This window comes from Balaenoptera physalus (genome assembly GCF_965194825.1).
Source record: "Balaenoptera physalus genome assembly, chromosome: 6".
In the NCBI taxonomy this organism is placed as follows: Eukaryota; Metazoa; Chordata; class Mammalia; order Artiodactyla; family Balaenopteridae; genus Balaenoptera; species Balaenoptera physalus.
In genome coordinates this window covers 105,124,216-105,143,893 of record NC_138885.1, presented here as the reverse complement: position 1 = coordinate 105,143,893, position 19,678 = coordinate 105,124,216, and the positions used below count along the sequence as shown (strand labels likewise).

Sequence of the window (19,678 nt, the reverse complement as noted above, 5' to 3'; positions counted from 1 at the left end):
TCATAGAGTGGCAGTACTTGGCATGAGATAAAAATGTTTATGGTCCAGAATTTTCTAAAGAAAGCTGCTCAAAAAAATTTTTTTTCCTCAGAGCTCTTCTCCTTCATTATTTTTGCACTAAAGTTAATTATTTTTTATTATGTTGTGTGTGTGTGTGTGTGTGCGCACACACATGCATGCATACATCCATAAGCTCATCTTTAGTTGTAACCATTCTTGAGAAGTAGGTGAGATTTTTATATAAAGAATACATAAATTAAATCGTTTAAAGGAATACTTGGATGTTTATGCCAAAACAGTGGCACATATGTATCTTAATTTTTGGTGTATCTTAAATCTGATCTCAAAAATCTTGGCAATCACATATTCTTTATGGAACTAAGATAATGCTTAGATGATATTTCAAGGTCACTTTTAGCCCAACATTCTTCTATTTAAAGCTTGAAAATTCACCATTCACCATTCTTGTGCCGTTTCATCTGGAAAGGTAGACCAGTATTTTGCTACTGAGCACAGCACCAGAATGGAAATGGCTCAATGCTATAATGATTAAGACAAAGAGGAAGACAAACACAAAAGAGAGAGAGGTAATACTGAGAGGAGAGTCTCTGGTCAAGGAAATGCCTAAACAAAAGCAAGAAGCCTCAGGAATGGGTGCAATTTTTTTAAACATGGAGGCTGTGGACTGTATTTAAATGAGAGTCGGCCATCTGACCAATTAACTGTGCTCTGACTGCCAAGTTAGGGACTTTTCTTGCCATAGATTTTTTTTCTTGTTAAACTTCCTCAAAGATCCAGTGTCATTAACCCACATGTAAACACCCTGAGACTTCTTTAATGTTAATGCAGACATTGTCCTACATGTTTACTAGCTATGCCAGGATAAGTCTCTTCCATTAGTATTTGAATTAAATCTAAATTAAATATCCAATAGAACTAGTTAATTTGTGTGTTGTGCAGTTTGATTCAAAATAGATGGTTCCCAAATAAACCATTGATACTTGTTCTATCTCTGCTGTACATAACATTCAATAGTAGACACTAAGGGAAGAAATTACAAAATAAGTAGAGATGCAGGCTCACAGTTGAAGTGACAGGGCATGCGTAACATACACGTTTACTTACTCACGTATGTATGCCTCAGAAATCTTAGACTATATCCTCACATGCCAGTCAGTTTGAAAGGAAACCGGAAAGTGGTTAATTTGGGAACTCTGAATTGGTTGTTTAAAGAAAAAAAAAAAGGAACTTATATTGTTCATTTGGATTCTACCATTTCTTTTTAATCACAGTTAAATGAATTTAAATTATTTAGAGAATATTATAGGTGGAAGGGATCTAGCAGATCATTTGACAAGAGAGGAAACTGAAGCCCAGAGAGAAGGTTGCCAGATTTAGAGGAAAGAGAAAAGAAAAAAGAGAAGAGAAGTGAAGGGAAGGGAAGGGAGGGGAAGGAGGAGAGGGGAGGGGAGGGGAGGGGAGAGGAAGGAGACATGCAAGACTCATGGGACATAACTAATACTGAAAAATTGTTCATTATTTACCTGAAATTCAAATTTAACTGGGACTCCTGTATTTTATCTGGCAACCCTAGCCCAGTGATTTTTTCTTTCATGTAAATGTGCCTAGAAATGATCTTAAGATCACTTATGATTGGATATTAAAATAATTAAACATAGAGATAATGCCCATGGAAAGGTAAATACTTAGAGGATCCAGAGTAGTGCTGCCACTGTGCAGCTGGGCTGGACGGGGGAAGATGTCCTACTTCATGGTGCTTCAGTGCTCAGATCAGCCAATGCCACACAACCAGGGGCTCGCATGGTCTCAACAAAATGGCTTTGCTTTATTTTGATATGACTTAATTTATATGTTCTTTTCTAATTCTATAGGCTCCTAATACTGGAAAACTTTGAAGATGCCCTCTTAAATATATCAGTAGATAGTCCTTATATTCCTTACTTGGCATGCGTGAGAAATGTCACTGACAATTTGGCCACGGGATCAAAAGGTAATACTCTTCTTAAGAGTCAAAATGCTACTACTCATGGTTTGTAATTTTGTTCTAAAATAGTAAATCTTATAAGATGTTGGCTTAAAAAAGAAAGAAAGTTTAAAAATCTTAGTTTCCATATGCATCTGTTTCAGTGGTTTGATATATAAAGGGACTGTCTAATCATATTATTATATTGTTACTCCTGTTCCTGCTGCTAGTACCACCTGGACACCTGGACCAGGTAACAGATGTGTTAATGGCCAGGTAACAGATGTGTTAATGGCCACCTGGATGAACTTTCCAAGTCTCCAGAATTAGGAGTTCACGTAACCCTCCATGACATTTTCTATGCCCTTAATAATCTTAGTTGTCAAAAAATAGTGAAGAAGGATAATGTAGACTTCCAAAAGCAGATGTGAATTACATAAAGGCATTTTTGTAGCAGACTATTTTTACTTCTGATCCTTACACACTTTAACCGTGAAGATTGCATTTAATCAAATATTTCTTTTCCTTTTTTTAAAGATAAAACATCTATTTTCTTACACTTTGTAGGAGATATACAGTCACTGTTCCTACACCAAAATAGCTTTTTGAGACTTAATGGCAAGCAAATAGCACAACAGATATTTAAGTGTGGTCTCTGTTTACTGGACATGAATTAATCAAGGTTGGAAGGGCATATTTGTGTCACAGTGATTATACAACCTATTCTCTCTCAAACACTTCAACTTAATAGTACATCCAAAATAAAAGCATGTTCAGTTCACCAAGAACCAAAACTGTATAGCACCTTTGCTGGAAATATTTTTGTCTCTAAGCAGAATATCTATGAATATTTTAAAAATAATGAACTCTGTAGTCTCCATGGTTCAAGGAAAGATTAAATTTTCACTCATTTTATATTTAGATTGAAATAGGCTATTATCTTAGAAAAAACTTAGTAATACATTAGGATAAAGGTGTCTTTCAAATAGGTTTCCTAGATGACCTTGCAGTTCACATAAGGTAATTCTTTTCTCCTCCTTTACAGAAAATTTAAGACTGCTGCACTCTACAATTCGATTTAAAAAATCTTTTCTTCAAAATGGTTCCTATGAGGATTACTTCCCTCCGGTTCCTGAAGTCTTGAAATCAAAAGTAAGCCATGACAGAAAAAAAAAAAAAAAAAATCAAAACTTCCTGTAATTCTCTGGCAAGATATATTTGTAATTTAAGTTTTAAATCTGTATTTTTTTAAATACTGGTTCTATTTTGAGTCTAGATTAATGCTAGAAAAAGGGTGACAAGAATTCTGGTGCTACATAATTGTATTTTGTTTTTAATCAGTGGATATCTCTGTCTGAAATGACCCATAAGAGACTAATTACAGAATGCAATACGTAAAGGAATAGCTCTTGATGTAGTTGTCTCATTAAGCTACACGATTTGAAAAAGCATTAAAAATTTGATTCCTAATTTGAAATGTCCCTAGTTTTTTTTTTTTTTTATAAATTTATTTATTTATTTATTTTTGGCTGCGTTGGGTCTTCGTTGCTGCACGCGGACTTTCTCTAGTTGGCGGCGAGCAGGAGCTACTCTTTGTTGTGGTGCGCGGGCTTCTCATTGCAGTGGCTTCTCTTGTTGCAGAGCATGGGCTGTGGGCGTGTGGGCTTCAGTAGTTGTGGCACGTGGGCTTAGTAGTTGTGGCTCGTGGGCTCTAGAGCGCAGGCTCGGTAGTTGTGGCTCACGGGCCTAGTTGCTCCGCAGCATGTGGGATCTTCCCGGACCAGGGCTCAAACCCGTGTCCCCTGCATTGGCAGGCGGATTCTTAACCACTGTGCCACCAGGGAAGCCCCCTAGTTTTTAAAACTATAAAAGTTGATTTCAAAGGCTGATGTTTTAGACTTAACAGTGTACAAAAATCTCAGAAGTTGACTCACCTTATTTGTATTATTATCATCAGAAGCAGAAACTAATACTGTAAATCATATTAAAATGTATGATATTGAAGAAAGGGAGGGAAAGCAATGGGAAAAATGTTAACTCTGAAGTTTGAATTGATTGGTGTTTGTCTCTTATTCTTTGTTTAGCTCATACATACAGTACACAGGTTATCATGAAATTCACTCTCTTTCTTAAATAACCCTTTAAATTTTGAAAGCAGCTCTCCTAGTAAGAACAGCAGTTTAATTGGATTTATGTAGCCAGGGATAAAGTAAAATTAGAACTGGTTTATTCAGAACAAGCAGGATGACTTGCTGTGTAGTCAGCCTGGTCTAATTAAGCAGGCATACAAAACATGCGTCCATGTATATTACAAATAAATATGCTAGTTAGATTACCTACATTGTAGTCTTAGTCTTCTACATGAATCAAAATTTCTAGTGTACTTAATTTAGCACTATCTTAGTTTGTGCAAATGAGAAGGAAGTTATGCATTCATCTGGAAAAGTCCTACTCATCCCTCAAGGATAAGTTTAAATGTCACTCTTATAATATTAGAGTATCTCCTTTCTCACTGTTTCCAAGTCAGGATAATGACTTTGTATGCATGTAATATTTACCCATTCATTCATTCCATCCATCATCTATGCTCCCATAATGCTAATCTGTTTATTTAAAAGATATAATCTCTAACCCCAAAGTCCTTATAATCAATCCGGTGGAGGAGATGGAAAAGAAGGCCAATGATTATAACACAGTGAGGTAAGTGTTGTGGTATGTGGATGGACAGGATTCTGTATATGGAGGTGGCATATCTGACGCAGAATGCAGAGCGTGAAGGTGGAGAGGAGAAACTTCATGGAGGAGATACGCCTTACTCTGAGTCTTGCAGGCTGTGGGATTAGGTTATAGTCCTACATGCCAGACATAGAGACATGCATTGGTAAGAGGTATGACCCTGAAGGACAGATATAGGTTACCTGGAGTTATGTGTCCAGCTGGAGCACAAGATGCCCATGAGAGAGGCAGGAAAGGGGGCCCAGATCCCCAAGGCCTCTTTATGTTTAGTCAAGGAGTTTGAATCTGATCCTGAAAATGGTGAATTTGAAGAAGGTGAATTCTGCATTTTAGGAAAAGATCTCTCTAGGAGAATTATGGAGGACAGATTGGAAGAAAGCCAAGTAGGTGGTTTTTTGTAGTAACCTAAGCAAAAAGTGAGACCCTGCACTATGTCAGTGGCAGAGAATGGAAGGAAAAGAATTTCAAGAGCATTGTAGGAGGTGGGTTGACACCACTTGGCAGCCAGTGAGGTGTGAGGCATAGGGAAGAGGAATCTCCGATTACAGTGAGATTTCTGGCTTTTGGAATTTACTACTTAGCCTTATAGCTCATTGTATATGTAGGGTCTGTTTCCCTCACTAGAGTGTAAAATCTGATGAAATTATGCCTTCTGCATCTCTAAAGTCTCACATCTAGCACATAGTAGTATCTTAAGACTTGACCCATGAATGTGTGAACAAATGATGGTGTTAAAGTAGAGCCCTGGTGATGTAATCGTATTACCTGGGCAATTACTCATTGTAGTTCTCAACTTACAAAGTAACTGAGCAGCACACAATATACATTGGGAAATGGAAACAAGACATTCTCAGTCATTTACAATAATGGTATGGGAATGGAGCTAAGGATAACTTAAAACAGCATCCACATTTTGAGTATACTGCTCCCCTTGTGGGTTACATTATGAAAAAGGTTCAAGAAGCCACAGAAGTGGAAATAAACTACAATCCTGTCCCTTAGGTGGGAAATCTATTGTCATTTATAACAAGCATGGCTACTATTTGCAATTGGCAGAACCCGTTCATTCCAGGACTACAGGCTCCATAGGAACATGGTTAAGTCTGTCACTGTACTCTGTACTCTCAGCACCTGGCACAGAGTCTGACACATGGAAAGTATTCAGTACATATCATTGAAAGAATGAAGACAGACTCCCAGAGTTTTGTAAGAAGAGATGCTTTTACTTCCCTGCTTTGTCCTCCTTGGTAATTGGTATCTTGATTGTGACAGTGAGTTAGGGCCCACCCTAACATTTTTATTCATGATATTTCTAAGAAGGTTTAGACCCTCCAAAATGCCAAATGCCTGTCATTCATTGGTGACTTTTTTTCTTTTCTAGCCCCGAACATTCTACTCTTCTTGAACTTTAGAGTTTTCTCCTCCCTTCATCGTCTGTTTTCTCCTCTTTTATTTCCAGTCTCTCTGGTGGGAAGGATAACTTCCTGATTGGGGAAATACTCATAAAATGGATATTCTCTATATTAAGCAGAAATACAGATAGGACACTACTTATATTGTAAAACCTTTGCGTTTTTAAATAGGTCTCATTTCCTTTCATTTACCTGCTAAGAGCCCAGAAGTGTTGCAGTTTCAGCATTTTTACACGTACAGTATTTTGAAGTCTACGCCATCATGTTACTTACAGTTCTGATTCAGGTGAATTAGGAACCGTAGGCACTAGGGAATTCAGTCACAGCTGGACGTGGAGTTAGTTATGGGTCATTGTTCAAGTTTAAGCCTGAGCCCTTGCTATGTAGACCAGTGTCGTGATACATGAGACTGTGACAAACCTGTAATCTGGACTTGACACATACTTTTGAAGAGATAATTATAGTTCTCTGAATGTATGTTGATTACTGATGATCTATGAAGTTTCTAAGAGTTTAATGCATGTATTGCTTTTAGAAGAAAGTAGTAAATAATGACAAATAGTAAATGACCATGATGTTGCTCCTTGGCGGCTGTGCCTCACAGGGCAGGCCACATTATTAACCCTGAATTAAATTCTTATTTCAGAGGACCAGTTCTACTTCAGTAACATGGCTAGATTTCCAATTTCTCCTTCTATATCTTTTATCAAGCCAAGATTATACTCTATGGACTTTTATTGGTTTCTTGTTACACGTATGTCAGACTTGCAATTAAAAAATATATTTCAGTCTCTGCCGAGTAAAGTCATTCAAATTTACTACACCCTTAAAAGCTCAATTAAAAAAATTAATTGGGCTCCCAGTATTTATCTTTTTATTTAAGAAATCACCAAAGTAAAAGTCACTGGCAGAGAGGTTGGGCTGTATTCATTAGAAGTTTAATCATATCTAGTATTTGGAAAATCAAAGGAAGGAACAAGTGACAAACATAACAGTTACTTCTGGTAAAATGATTGGGTTTATTACAGAATGGAAAATTTCTCACAGTAATAAGACTAGTAAGTAGAATTTTAATGCATACGAAACCATTTTAGATAGTTCAAAACCAGAAGTCAATTAGAATATTAAATACAGTGGAAAGTAGACCAATGATTTTTACTATCTAAGATGATTGGTGTTTAATTGCTACTGCCTACATGTAGTTACTATAAATCTCTCATCCAAGACACATCATTGTACCTTTCCCATTTGACATAGGCAAAGAAATATTCCTGAACATTTTCCTGTATCATAATTCATTTCTGTCAAAATGCAACTTCTGATTAGAAACTCAGCTGCGATGAATGACACATATTTGCTTCTTTAGATGTTTCTCCAAATTATTTCACTTCTTAAAAAAGAGTAGCTCTAGGGTTGCTTCCAAGCACAGCAGAACTGGCTTCCCCAGAGGCATAATTTTTTACCCCAGGAAGTATGACTTGGGGATATATCCTCAGAACACACAGAGCATAGTGAACCGCAAGGAGGAATATACTTGCGTAGGAAAGTAGTTGATTTTCATTTTTCTCCGTTTTCTCTGAATATGGGATTTTAGGCCCTTTTAAGCACTCCATAGAACAAACGTTTCCCTCAGTAGGTAAGAGGATAGAAGATAATGTCAATAAGAGTACAGACACTTTTGAAAAACAAGGTATATACCAATCCATATTTTAAAATATATGTGATTCTCATGCACAGTTTTAAAAAGTCTTTTTTTGGTTAATTAATTTTTTTTAACTTGTGATAAAATACACATAATATAAAATTGACCACCTTAACTATTTTTAACTGTGCAGTTCAACTGTGTTAAATACACACAGACTGTAGAACTCTTAATCTTGCAAAACTAAAATCCTCTACCCGTGAAACACCTATTTCTCATTCCCCTCTCCCCCTAGTCCCTGGCACCTGCAATTCTACTTTCTGTTGCTATTAATTTGACTATGCTTGGTACTTCATATAAGTAGAATCATACAGTATTTGTCTTTTTATGACTGGCTTATATCACTTAGCATAATGCCCTCTAGGCTCATCCACGTTATAATATGTGAGAGAAGCTCCTTACTTTTTAAGGCTAAATAATATTCCATTTTATGTGTTTACCACATTGTGTTTATCCATTCATCTGTCAATGGACATGGGGTGCTTCTACCTCTTGGCTATCGTGAATAATGCTGCTGTGAACATGGGTCTACAAATATCTGTTCAAAACCCAGCTTTCAACAAATACTTTTGAGTATATACCTAGAAGTGGAATTGCTGAGTCATATGTTAATTCTATTTCAAATTTTCTTGAAGACTCACCGTACTATTTTTTACAGTAGCTACATCATTTTATATTCCCACCAACAGTGCACAAGGGTTCTAATTTCTCCATATCCTTGCCAACACTTGTTATTTTCTGGTTTTATTTATTTATTTGTTCGTTTGTTTGTATGTTTGTTTGTTTTGATAGTAGGCATCCTAGTGGGTGTGAAGAAAACCTTTTTTGAAGTTCCAAACCAAATCTGCTTTGCTATCTGCCCTTACACGTGATTTAAAAAATAAACTAAAATATAAAATTAGTGTAAGTATTTGTGATTTAAATGAGATAAAACTAAACTACATCTTTTCAACCTGTGAATCTACAAGATATGACTACATTTTAGAAAGAGGTCTAACAGGTCCAAAAGTTTTATAAAATTCTTAAGAGAACAGTAAACTCAAATGATAGAAAATAGTGCTTTGTGGTAAAACTGTTGTCAAATACCAACTCACTAAACACATAAGCAAAATGTTTTTAGGAAGTAAATCAATTTTGGTTGCTTATTATCAACTAATAAATATTTAGAATAATATAACTAATGTTTCCCATCTTTCCCCCTCTCTAAAGCTGTCTCAACTTCGAAACTTGACCAAACTTCTTTGTGAACCTGAAACTTTCAGTTCACTAGAGAAAATGTGCCAGCTGTCTAGTATGGACTTTGGGAACCTGTGTGAAGAGAGTGCGTTTCATGTGCAACTCCTCAAAGCAGCAGAATTCAGCACCGAAATAGCCACCAGCTTACTGTATCATGACAATATTCTATCTGAAAAACTGAGGGATTTGCTTTCTGGGGATCCAAGCAAAATTAATTTAGATATGGATCGGTAAGTTTTTCCATCGTCTTCTTGCTTGGTGAAATCCCTTCTCAAATAATTATTGATATGCCTAGTTCAATTTCTTCTCCTCTTCTGCTTTGTTCCAGGTTTCTAGAACAGGCATTGCAAATGAATTACTTGGAAAATATCACACGGTTAATGCCGACAATAGAAGCCGTGCTGCATGTCAATGACAGTGCAGACACCTTGGAAAAACCAGGTGTTTCCCCATCCATATTTTAAATGCTGTCTTATTAAAATGCATGTGATTCTCATGCTGCAGTTTAGAAAAGGCTTTTCTGAAGTTCCTAACCAAACCTACTTTGTATCTGCCCTTATACATGAGACACCTGAAGCTTTCAAATACGGTTACTTGTCTAAAATAAACAACACAGCAAGCCAGCAGAGAATGAAACAGCGAAATTGGTTTCACAGAAAAATGTCTTCAAAAATTTGACTAGTTAGACTATTCACCTTTTATTTCTCTGATATATTAAAGTGCATTAGATAGTCTTTTGCAAGAGCAAGGATGAAATTTATTTACTTCCGTGAGAATAATCTGATTTTAAAAATAAAGATGCGCTGCTGTCTACAGAAATATCGATTCAGAACCTCATATTAGTATTCTGAGCATGATACATCATGCAATACATTTACCCTTCGCGTAATACCTCAGTACTGAAAAGAAAGACATTCAGAATTTTGGACAACAGGCAGCCACAAAATTGGAAGGGCACTAAGTCCAAAAATAAAGAAGGTATATTTGCATGAGAGATACTTCATGCAAAGAAAGAAACTGAAAGGCATTTGCAAAATAGAGATCACAATCTGCTAAAATAAAGTCAAAATATTTTTTGCTATTCATTGAAAGACCCAGATATGAAATAATTGTAATAACTGACCTAAAAGAGTTTGGAGTTAAACACATTCTATTTAAAAATTGAAGTAATGATTGTGAAAACCCGTTATAAGCCGTAAGGTGCTGGACAAAGTTAAGGAAAAAGTGCTCTGTGGCATTACGTTTCAGATTTAGCAAACCTTGTCCTAAGCTGACAATATTATATGATCCAAGGTTAAAAAGCATTTTGAATTTGTGTGATGTTTTAAATCAAATGTAGAAATATATATTTAGCACACTGTGTGATCAAAGTCTGCGAGGAAACCATATTTTCTTTGAATCAACCTTTCGTTGTAGACATTTAAGGAAAATTTATAATCCAGAGCAATCTGTTACCTTAGGTTAATAATATCATAATAGGAATAAGTCTAAATCAGATAGAAATAGATCCTAAAGATGCAAAGTTTGCCAAAACTGAGAGACATCTGTTCCTGACACAAGGCATATATGTTGACTATATGTTTTATCTAGAAGGTTTCTCTATGTTAGAACGACTAAAAAGAATTACATTGCAACCCACATGTGAGTTTTGTTTTGTTTTGTTTTGTTTTCAGGTCAGTTAATAGAAATGTTTAAAAATGTTGAAGAGCTGAAAGAAGAACTGAGGAGAACAACAGGAATGTCCAATAGGAGTATCGACAACTTGCTGGCCATTCGCATCCCTGACAACAGAGCTGAGGTGGGGTGGAATGTGTTTGTATTTACATCCAGTTTTTTAAAAGTTTAAATAGCATTTAGTATTTGTTGAGCACTTACCAGTAAAACACTGAGAAGCTGCATGCAAATATGGTGAATTTTCCATGCAAATGATAAAATTAGAGGCCTAATTCTTAAGTGAAAATAGAAGAAAAATCCTGAAGCAAGAACATTATCACTGTCTATTCCTTTCCCTCTACTTTTCCTATCCCTTCCTTTGCCTCCTTTGTCCTCTCCTTTTCTTTACCCCAGATGCTTTTCTTAAATAAGTGGTGCCATCAGTAATTCTTTATATTCATTATCACATTCACATTATCTGAGGTAAATTTTCACATTCTATTATGATGATATCAAAGTCGAGTTTCAGTAATCTAATTGGGGGGAAAAAAGACGATTTACAATTTGTTGAAACTAAAATGAAAAAGAATACTTCTTTTTATTTTTTAAAAGCCCCAAGACAAGACAGACTACATAAAATAGATAGGGTCAAGGGAACTCTGGGTAAGTTTGGAGGTATAGTAAACATTTTTTGCTGTGAAAATGAGTAATGTTATTTCCTCATAGGCTGATAATAGGGTTTTCCACTTGAAATGTTTTATCTTTTACCCCTCTTCCAAGTTCATTGTCTGGAAGTGTCATAGAAATTTTCTAGAAGAATTTCAGCACTTAAGACCTCATCCATTCAAAACTTACATGTGACAGAGTGTGTCATTTCTAAACACAACCCAGTTATTCTCCAATATGAGATAAAGTTTTTTAAAAGCCTTTAAGACTGACTTTGGAATATTTATGTTTGTGTCATTTTAATTGGTTCTCCCAAACAAAAATTAAAACTGCTTTACCTTCACTTTTCTTCCTCTTGTTATAGCAATTAATATTTCTTTCTTTTTCTTTTATTTTTTTAATTTATTTTTGGCTGCATTGGGTCCTCGTTGCTGCTCACGGGCTTTCTGTAGTTGTGGCGAGCAGGAGCTACTCTTTGTTGAGGTGCACGGGCTTCTCATTGTGGTGGCTTCTCTTGTTACGGAGCATGGGCTCTAGGCACATGGGCTTCAGTAGTTGTAGCACGCAGGCTCGGTAGTTGTGGCTCATGGGCTCTGGAGCGCAGGCTCAGTAGTTGTGGCACATGGGCTTAGTTGCTCCATGGCATGTGGGATCTTCCCAGACCAGGGCTCGAACCCATGTCCCCTGCATTGGCAGGTGCAGTTCTCAACTGCGCCACTAGGGAAGCCCAGCAATTAATATTTCTTTATTAATTCTTTCCCCTTTGGTTTCACCTTTCACTTATATGATCCTAAGATCTAATTTCAACTATCACATTTTTGGCCTCTGAAGAGCAGGTTCATTTTAGTAAGTAGAAGCAGGTAAATAGAGAGCATACATTCTTATTACTTTAAAAAGGAAAGAGAGAAAAGTTTCTATAATCTTGAATTTCATAAACTTTTTCTTTATTTCAACTCAGTGGCAATAGAGTTGCCATCTTACTTCCCATAGTCACACATCACTTTTCACACAAGCATTACTCTCCAGGATGGTTGATTCATATTATTGTGTGATTCTGGGCTTTTTTTCTTCACCTTTCATCGCTGGACCCCAGAGTTTATTGTACAAGATTATAACTTCAAATGATTATATAAATGAAATGCAATTTAAATAAAGTAAGAGTAAAATTTTAAAGAGAGCAAAAGTCTTTTTTTTTTAAAGTTTATCAGTTTTTTAAAAAATTTATTTATTTTATTTATTTATTTTTGGCTGCGTTGGGTCTTTGTTGCTGCGCGCGGGCTTTCTCTCGTTGTGGTGAGCGAGGGCTACTCTTCGTTGTGGTGCGCGGGCTTCTCATTGCAGTGGCTTCTCTTGTTGCAGAGCACGGGCTCTAGGCTCATGGGCTTCAGTAGTTGTGACTCGCGGGCTCTGGAGCACAGGCTCAGTAGTTGTGGCTCACGGGCTTCGTTGCTCTGTGGCGTGTGGGATCTCTCCCAGAGCAGGGCTCAAACCTGTGTCCCCTGCAATGGCAGGCAGATTCTTAACCACTGCACCACCAGGGAATTCCCGAGAGAGCCAAAGTCTTAAACTAGTAATTTTCCCAAACAATCCAAACCAATTTTCTTTCTTGGTGTCGTCATTCGCCCAGTCGTTCAAGCAAGAAATCTGGGAATCATTATGGATTTTTTTCTATCTCTTTTCCCATCTTACTTCTTAAGCTTTCCAGTGAACTATGGACTCTTTATAGGTTTATTGATAGTAATTAGTGCTTTAAACAAAAAAAATTATATGATTTTGAGTATAATTTGTCTTATTTTAAAATGAAGTCTAAAAGTATAAGAAAACCTCTCAAAATGGACATGTGGCTTCAGAGGATTCACAGCTAAAATATTTTTCTTCCTCCAACTTGTAGATTATTTCTAGTGTGTTCTGGTTGCATTCTTGTGATGCTAACATGACCAGTCCCAAATTGGAAGATGCAGTGAAGGAATTCTGCAGCATACCTCTTCCAAAGAGATCCCGTCTGTCTTACCTCATTGGACTCACTCTTCTGCACTACTTAGACATTCACAACTTCACATACAAGGCAAGTTGCTATTGATGAAATAGTTTAATATTTATAGTATAATATAAAAAAATTGATTATACCTGTATGCTCCCTGATACTGTAAGGAATGTGATCCATTTATACAGCTTTTGGAATTATAGCTTTATTTTAGAGCTAAGTGGGACCTTAGCGATCATATATTGTAAATTTGCATATTTAATAGATGAGGAAATTAATATTATGGCCTTATTAACTCTCAATTTGTATATCCAAGACCAGGAATTAAATTTAATATACACTATACTAGAGTATGAAATACAAATGTTATAATAACTTTTTAAAAAAGTGAATGCACATTAATTTGGTGGGATAAAAATAAAGATTAGAACAAAGTTTTTCGTTTTCAAGTAAAAGAATCGAGGTTTTTTTGGGTATTTGAAAAAGTACTTTTTGTGTTTCCTTCATCAAGTTTTGATAGAGGCTACCATTATTTATCCAGTACAACAAAACAGTGGTCATTATTAGAGCTGTAAAGTCAGCAGTAACTCCATCTTGCAATAACTAGATGCTTTATAAGTGCTTAGTGAATAAAAAACTGAAAGAAAAATATAAACATAGGAAAATTAAACACCTTTATCCGCCCAAATCTATACTAGGTCAAAATTATTTACATGTTATTGAAAACACTGAAAAAAAAAAGTGTTTCTCTTGAAAGTAAGAAAAACCAGAAGCAACACGGCTGACTTATGTTGTTGATGCATTTCAGCAAAGGGGATGAAGGCATTTTAGGACTAGTTACAAATAATCCTGTTCACAGTCATCATTATCCGACCCGTATATTCTGCAGAGGCCTCCTAACTGGCCTCCCTTGCCTCCACACTTGTCCCCACCACTCCCTGAGCAGCAAGATGATCCCTTTAAAAGTTAAATCGTATTATGTCACTCCTCTGCTCAACACCTTCCCCAGTGGCTCCTCATTTTATTCCAGTAAACCCTCAAATCCTGCAGGGGCCCCAGGGCCTGCACAACCTCTCCGTATTTCTAAAATCCCGTTTCCTACGTGGCTACTCCTTGGGCCCAGGGCAGCTGCATGGGACCACTCCAGGCCATGCCCTTCACCTGATTTGCAGCACTATGTGTCTTTACTCAATATTGACCTTCTCAATAAGATACCCTGACAATCCTATTTAAAATGCAACCAACTTTCATCTATAGCACTCTCAAACCTCCTTTCGATGCTCTGTTTGTTTTCTGTTACACTTCCAGCATACTATGTATTTTATTTAGTATTCACTTTTGATGTTTATTTTCTGTCTACTTCTATTTGGTGTAAGCTCCACAAGGGCCTCTTTGTTCACTGAACATTTCAGATGCCAAGAATAGTGCCTGGCCCATAGAAGAACTTAGCAAATACCCATTAACTAAATGAATATTTATTTTACCTAACTTAAAATGCATATAAATTGATATTATTAATTTTTGTATCTAAAATTTTAATCCTTATCTTACAATGTCTCTGCAGAGCACATATCAAACCAACTATTTCTTGTTGAGTATAGTAAATAAATATGTGCATTTTATAAGCGGAAGACCATTCCTAATTCTTTCAGGTATTGCACGTAAAAATAATAAAAATTTCTCATCATTAGTCAGTTTATTTCAAATCAGTGTCAGAATTCCTAGAATTTTGGCAGAACTGGAAGAAAAACTAAAATGTTGAATCTGATTTAGAGAAATCTGATTGCAATTAATAGCTGTGTTATTGAGACAGCTCTGTCTTTGTGATATTTCTCCAAATGAATCTTGTCCTCATATAGTGGTCTTTGACCCCCTTGGACACACCAAGAGCTTTCCCTCTTCATGAACCTCACAAATCTTTCCCCCTCTGTCTATTACCTTCCTCTCCTTATTCCTCCTATGGTTTGTTCTTTCTCCCCTTTGGGGTGTCATCTTGGAAAGACTTCTTTTGATTTCTTAGCTAAACTCCCTACCTCCTCATATTCCCCAGCTTTTTGTTCATTGATTTGTTTCATATCTGTTTCTCCTATTATTACAAAACTCCCTGAGTGGAAGGATGATGCCAGTTTGTGTACCACTGTACCCATCACCTCGTACCCATTACCTCACCCAGTGCTGGGAACATAACAGGCACTCAATTAACGTTTGTTGACTAATTGAGTGAATGAGAGAATAAAATTAAAATTTTAATTTAAAAAATATTTTCAGTGTTTCTTCCTGCAACAGAAATACATTCGGGGATTATGATTAAACCTGATAGACCACATGAGCTTTTTGACAGAGCTTTTCTGATTTTAAGGAGCACATTATATGATTTTTGAACAAGGGTGTACATGAAGAATTATGTAATTGACATTTGCCTTTCTGACTTTTAAAATCATTTATTTTTGGCAAAGTTATTGAGGTATTATTTATATGTTATAAAATTCACTCATTTTAAGTGTACAATTTAATGGGTTTTTTAGTAAATTATAGAATTATGCAACCGTTACCACAATCTGATTTTATAACATTTCTATCAACCCAAAAAGAAACCTTGTGTCCATTTACAGTCAATTCTCATTCTGACCTCTAGCACAGGCACCCTATAATCTATTTTCTGTCTCTATGGATTCGCCTTTTTAGACATTTTATTTAAATTGAATCGTACAATATGTGGTCTTTGTGTGTAGCTTTTTTCACTTAGTATAATGTTTTGAGTTTCATACATGTTGTAATGTGTCAGTAAGTAATTTCTTTCTTTTACCAAATAGTATTCCAATTTAAGGATATAAATTTTGTTTATCCATTCATTTGGATTGTTTCCACTTGTTGGCTATTGTGAGTAATGCTGCCATAGACAGTCCCGTACAAATCTTTGTGTAGACATATTTTTTCATTTCTCTTGGGTAAATGCCTAGGAATCCAATTTCTGGTTGTATGGTAAATTTATGTTTAACTATTTAATAAACTTCCAAAATGTTTTCCAAAGTGACTGTACCTTTTAATATTTTCACCAACAGTGTGTGAGGGTTCCAGTTTCTCCACAAAAATAATTTCTTTTTTTGTTGTTTCTGTTCCTGTCAGGTGTTTTTCCCTAGGGAAAATCAAAAGCCAGTAGAAAAGATGATAGAACTCTTCATAAGGCTAAAGGAGATTCTCAGTCAGATGGCTTCTGTCGCACGACCGCTGCTAGACAAAATGAGATCCCTGAAACAAATGCACCTGCCCAGAAGTTTTCCATTAACACAGGTAGAAAAGTCACACAGTAATATTCTTGCTGGAAAATTCCTTTTGTCATCTTAACTTTTATTTGAGATTAGTTATAATACATTCAGCTACAAATATAGTACATTGACAAAAATCACTTACAGAAAAACTCTTCTACTCTGGCAAAAGTTTTTGCCACTTAAATTGGAGAAGTTTAGTGTTGTACATTTACATTTGGGATACATGTTTTAAAGGAATTGTGGAATTATAAGGATTGTCTAAGGATTATCAGGTTTTCTTCTATATTGTTTTCAGTAGCATTTATAGCTCATATAATGTTAATAAATCATGTATTTTTATCTCACAGGCAATGTACAGAAACAACCGGCTAAACACTCCCCAAGGATCATTTAGTACCATTTCCCAAGCACTGTGCTCCCAAGGAATTACCACTGAATATTTAGTTGCCATGCTGCCCTCTTCTCAGAGGCAGAGAGGCAACCACACCAAGGATTTTTTGACTTATAAATTAAGTAAAGAGCAAATTGCTGCAAAATATGGAATTCCCTTACATGCCAGTGAGTATACTTCAAAATCAGCATGGTAATGTCGCCTCCTAACAACATTGTCTGCTAAATCTTGGCCTTTTTTATTTTAATTGGCTCTATTCCCTGTATTGTACAATATATCCTTATAGCTTATTTTATACATAATAGTCTGTGCCTCTTAGTCCCCTACCCCATCTTGCCCCTCCCTCCTTCCCTTTCCCCACTGGTAACCACTAGTTTGTTTTCTATATCTGTGAGTCTGTTTCTTTTTTGTTATATTCACTAGTTTGTTGTATTTTTTAGATTCCACATAAAAGTAATATACAGTATTTGTCTTTGTCTGACTTATTTCACTTAACATCAATGCCCTCCAAGTCCATCCACGTTGTTGCAAATGGCAAAATTTCATTCTTTTTTATGACTGAGTAATATTCCATTATATATATATACACACTACATCTTATTTATCCATTTATCTGTTGATAGACACTTAGGCTGCTTCCATATCTTGGCAAATGTAAATAATGCTGCTATGAATATTGAGGTGCATGAATCTTTTCTAATTAGTGTTTTTGGTTTTTTTGGGTATTTACCCGAGTGGAAGTGCTGAGTCATATGGTAGTTTTATTTTTAGCTTTTTTGAGAAAAACTCTGTACTGTTTTCCACAATGACTGCACCAATTTACATTCCCACCAGCAGTGTACGAGGGTTCCCTTTTCTCCACATCCTCACCGATATTTGTTATTTTTGTTCTTTTTGATGATAGCCATTCTGACAGATGTGAGGTAATATCTCATTGTGGTTTTGATTTGCATTTGCCTGATGATTAGCCATGTTGAGCATCTTTTCATGTGCCTGTTGGCCATCTGCATTTCCTCTTTGCAAAAATGACTATTCAGGTCTTCTTCCCATTTTTTAATCGGGTGTTTTTTTAATGCTGAGCTGTAATCTTAGCCTTTTGTAATAAATGAAGCATTAATTTTCCCCAAGAAAGCACTCATACAGCACTTAACCACACATCAAGCATGTTCTGCATATCAACTCATTCACTCTTCCCTTACCTATGAGGTAGGTGCTACTATAGCTGCATCTTAGTAAGGGAAATGAGGCACAAAGTGATCGAGTAACCTGGACACCATTGTCCAACATGAAAGTATCAAAGCTATGATTTGAACCCAGGCAGTCTGCTGCAAAGTCTAGCCTCTTAACCACTACACCTTGCCAGTAAATGATACAACAGTGTGCCTTAAATCTGCTCAGGTCAATATTTTTTCTTAACTTTTTAGAATTAGAAATTTGTATCACACACAGAACAGCTTCATGAATGTAGCAGAACTATAAACGTTCAGTGGCACATCAAAGCTGTTTACTTGATCTATAAGCTTTGAGATGTAAAATATGATTGGCTGAGCTTTTCCAAACAATATAGGGATGTTTAATATAGCAATTGGATTGATGCATTTATGCATCTTTTTATTCATTCAACAAACATTTATTGGACAGCTGTTATGTATCTAGTACAATAGCAAACTTTTGCATATTTTTAAAAATTAAGGGCTGGTGAGGAATATCTGTTGGAAGACAGTCTGAAATGTGCTTTTCAACCTTTCTAGCTCCTCTTGGCAAAATGCCATCACTTACTATGCACTTGCTTATTTATTGGATTAAACTTTTACACCTAAAAAAGATTTGTTACTATGCTTTCTTACTTTGACACCAGATGCGTCACGTTTGTTAATAACAAAGGAAGTATAAGGCATGTATTTTGGGGTGCTATAACAATAATATTTGTCAATTTACCATGAATAGATTTTAAATGCATGTATTAAATGGTTTTATTACACTTTTTCTTTCCAGCACCATTTTGCTTTTCTCTTTATAAAGACATCATTAATATGCCTGCTGGACCTGTGATTTGGGCTTTCTTGAAACCCATGTTGTTGGGAAGGATTTTGTACGCACCATATACCCCCATCACAAAGGCAATAATGGAAAAGGTTTGACCATTATCACTCAAAGTTTCTATCTTGAGTATAAGATGATTTTTAAAGTAGTCAGCTTCCAAATTTAGTCTAGCTGGCTCAGATTTCTTTATAGCCTAGATACTATTACCTTTGGCTTTCTGAAACTCTTAACAATTCTCAACTTCTGCCCTGTATATGTGTAAACAATGTAGATTGAGTGGTAGCTCCTTGAAGAGAAATGAACCTTGTTAACACTTGAGAATGAGGTTAGTTGGAGCAAGACCTCAGATTTTTCAATTTATCTCCAAAAGCAGAAAACTTTTCTACAACTAGCATCTAAGTTTCAAAGTATGTAAAAATAATGGCACTAGAAAAAACAATATTGGGCATTATATAACTAGTTTGAACAAAAACAATTGCTAAATTATAGATTATTGGCTTCATATTTGGTTGTACAACTTAATATCTTATATAGAGGATAGGTGTTGAGAAAGACATTATTAATAGTAACTATACTTATCACCTACTTAATATAACCATAAT

At 35.8% G+C, this 19,678-nt stretch overlaps 1 protein-coding gene across 4 annotated transcripts in view; it reads left to right on the top strand.

The window, feature by feature from the left end:
• The window catches only part of ABCA12 (ATP binding cassette subfamily A member 12), a 186,481-nt gene that overhangs the window by 92,223 nt on the left and 74,580 nt on the right, over positions 1-19,678 (top strand). For 3 of the 4 annotated variants that reach the window (XM_082467469.1, XM_082467467.1, XM_082467470.1), the window contains exons 10-18: positions 1,893-2,011; positions 3,030-3,136; positions 9,044-9,300; positions 9,399-9,511; positions 10,744-10,868; positions 13,281-13,454; positions 16,500-16,664; positions 16,990-17,200; positions 19,029-19,168. In XM_082467469.1, the coding sequence (XP_082323595.1) occupies positions 1,893-2,011; positions 3,030-3,136; positions 9,044-9,300; positions 9,399-9,511; positions 10,744-10,868; positions 13,281-13,454; positions 16,500-16,664; positions 16,990-17,200; positions 19,029-19,168 (1,411 nt within the window). The remainder of the gene's footprint in view (positions 1-1,892; positions 2,012-3,029; positions 3,137-9,043; positions 9,301-9,398; positions 9,512-10,743; positions 10,869-13,280; positions 13,455-16,499; positions 16,665-16,989; positions 17,201-19,028; positions 19,169-19,678) is intronic. The other variant, XM_082467468.1, reaches the window with a different exon arrangement.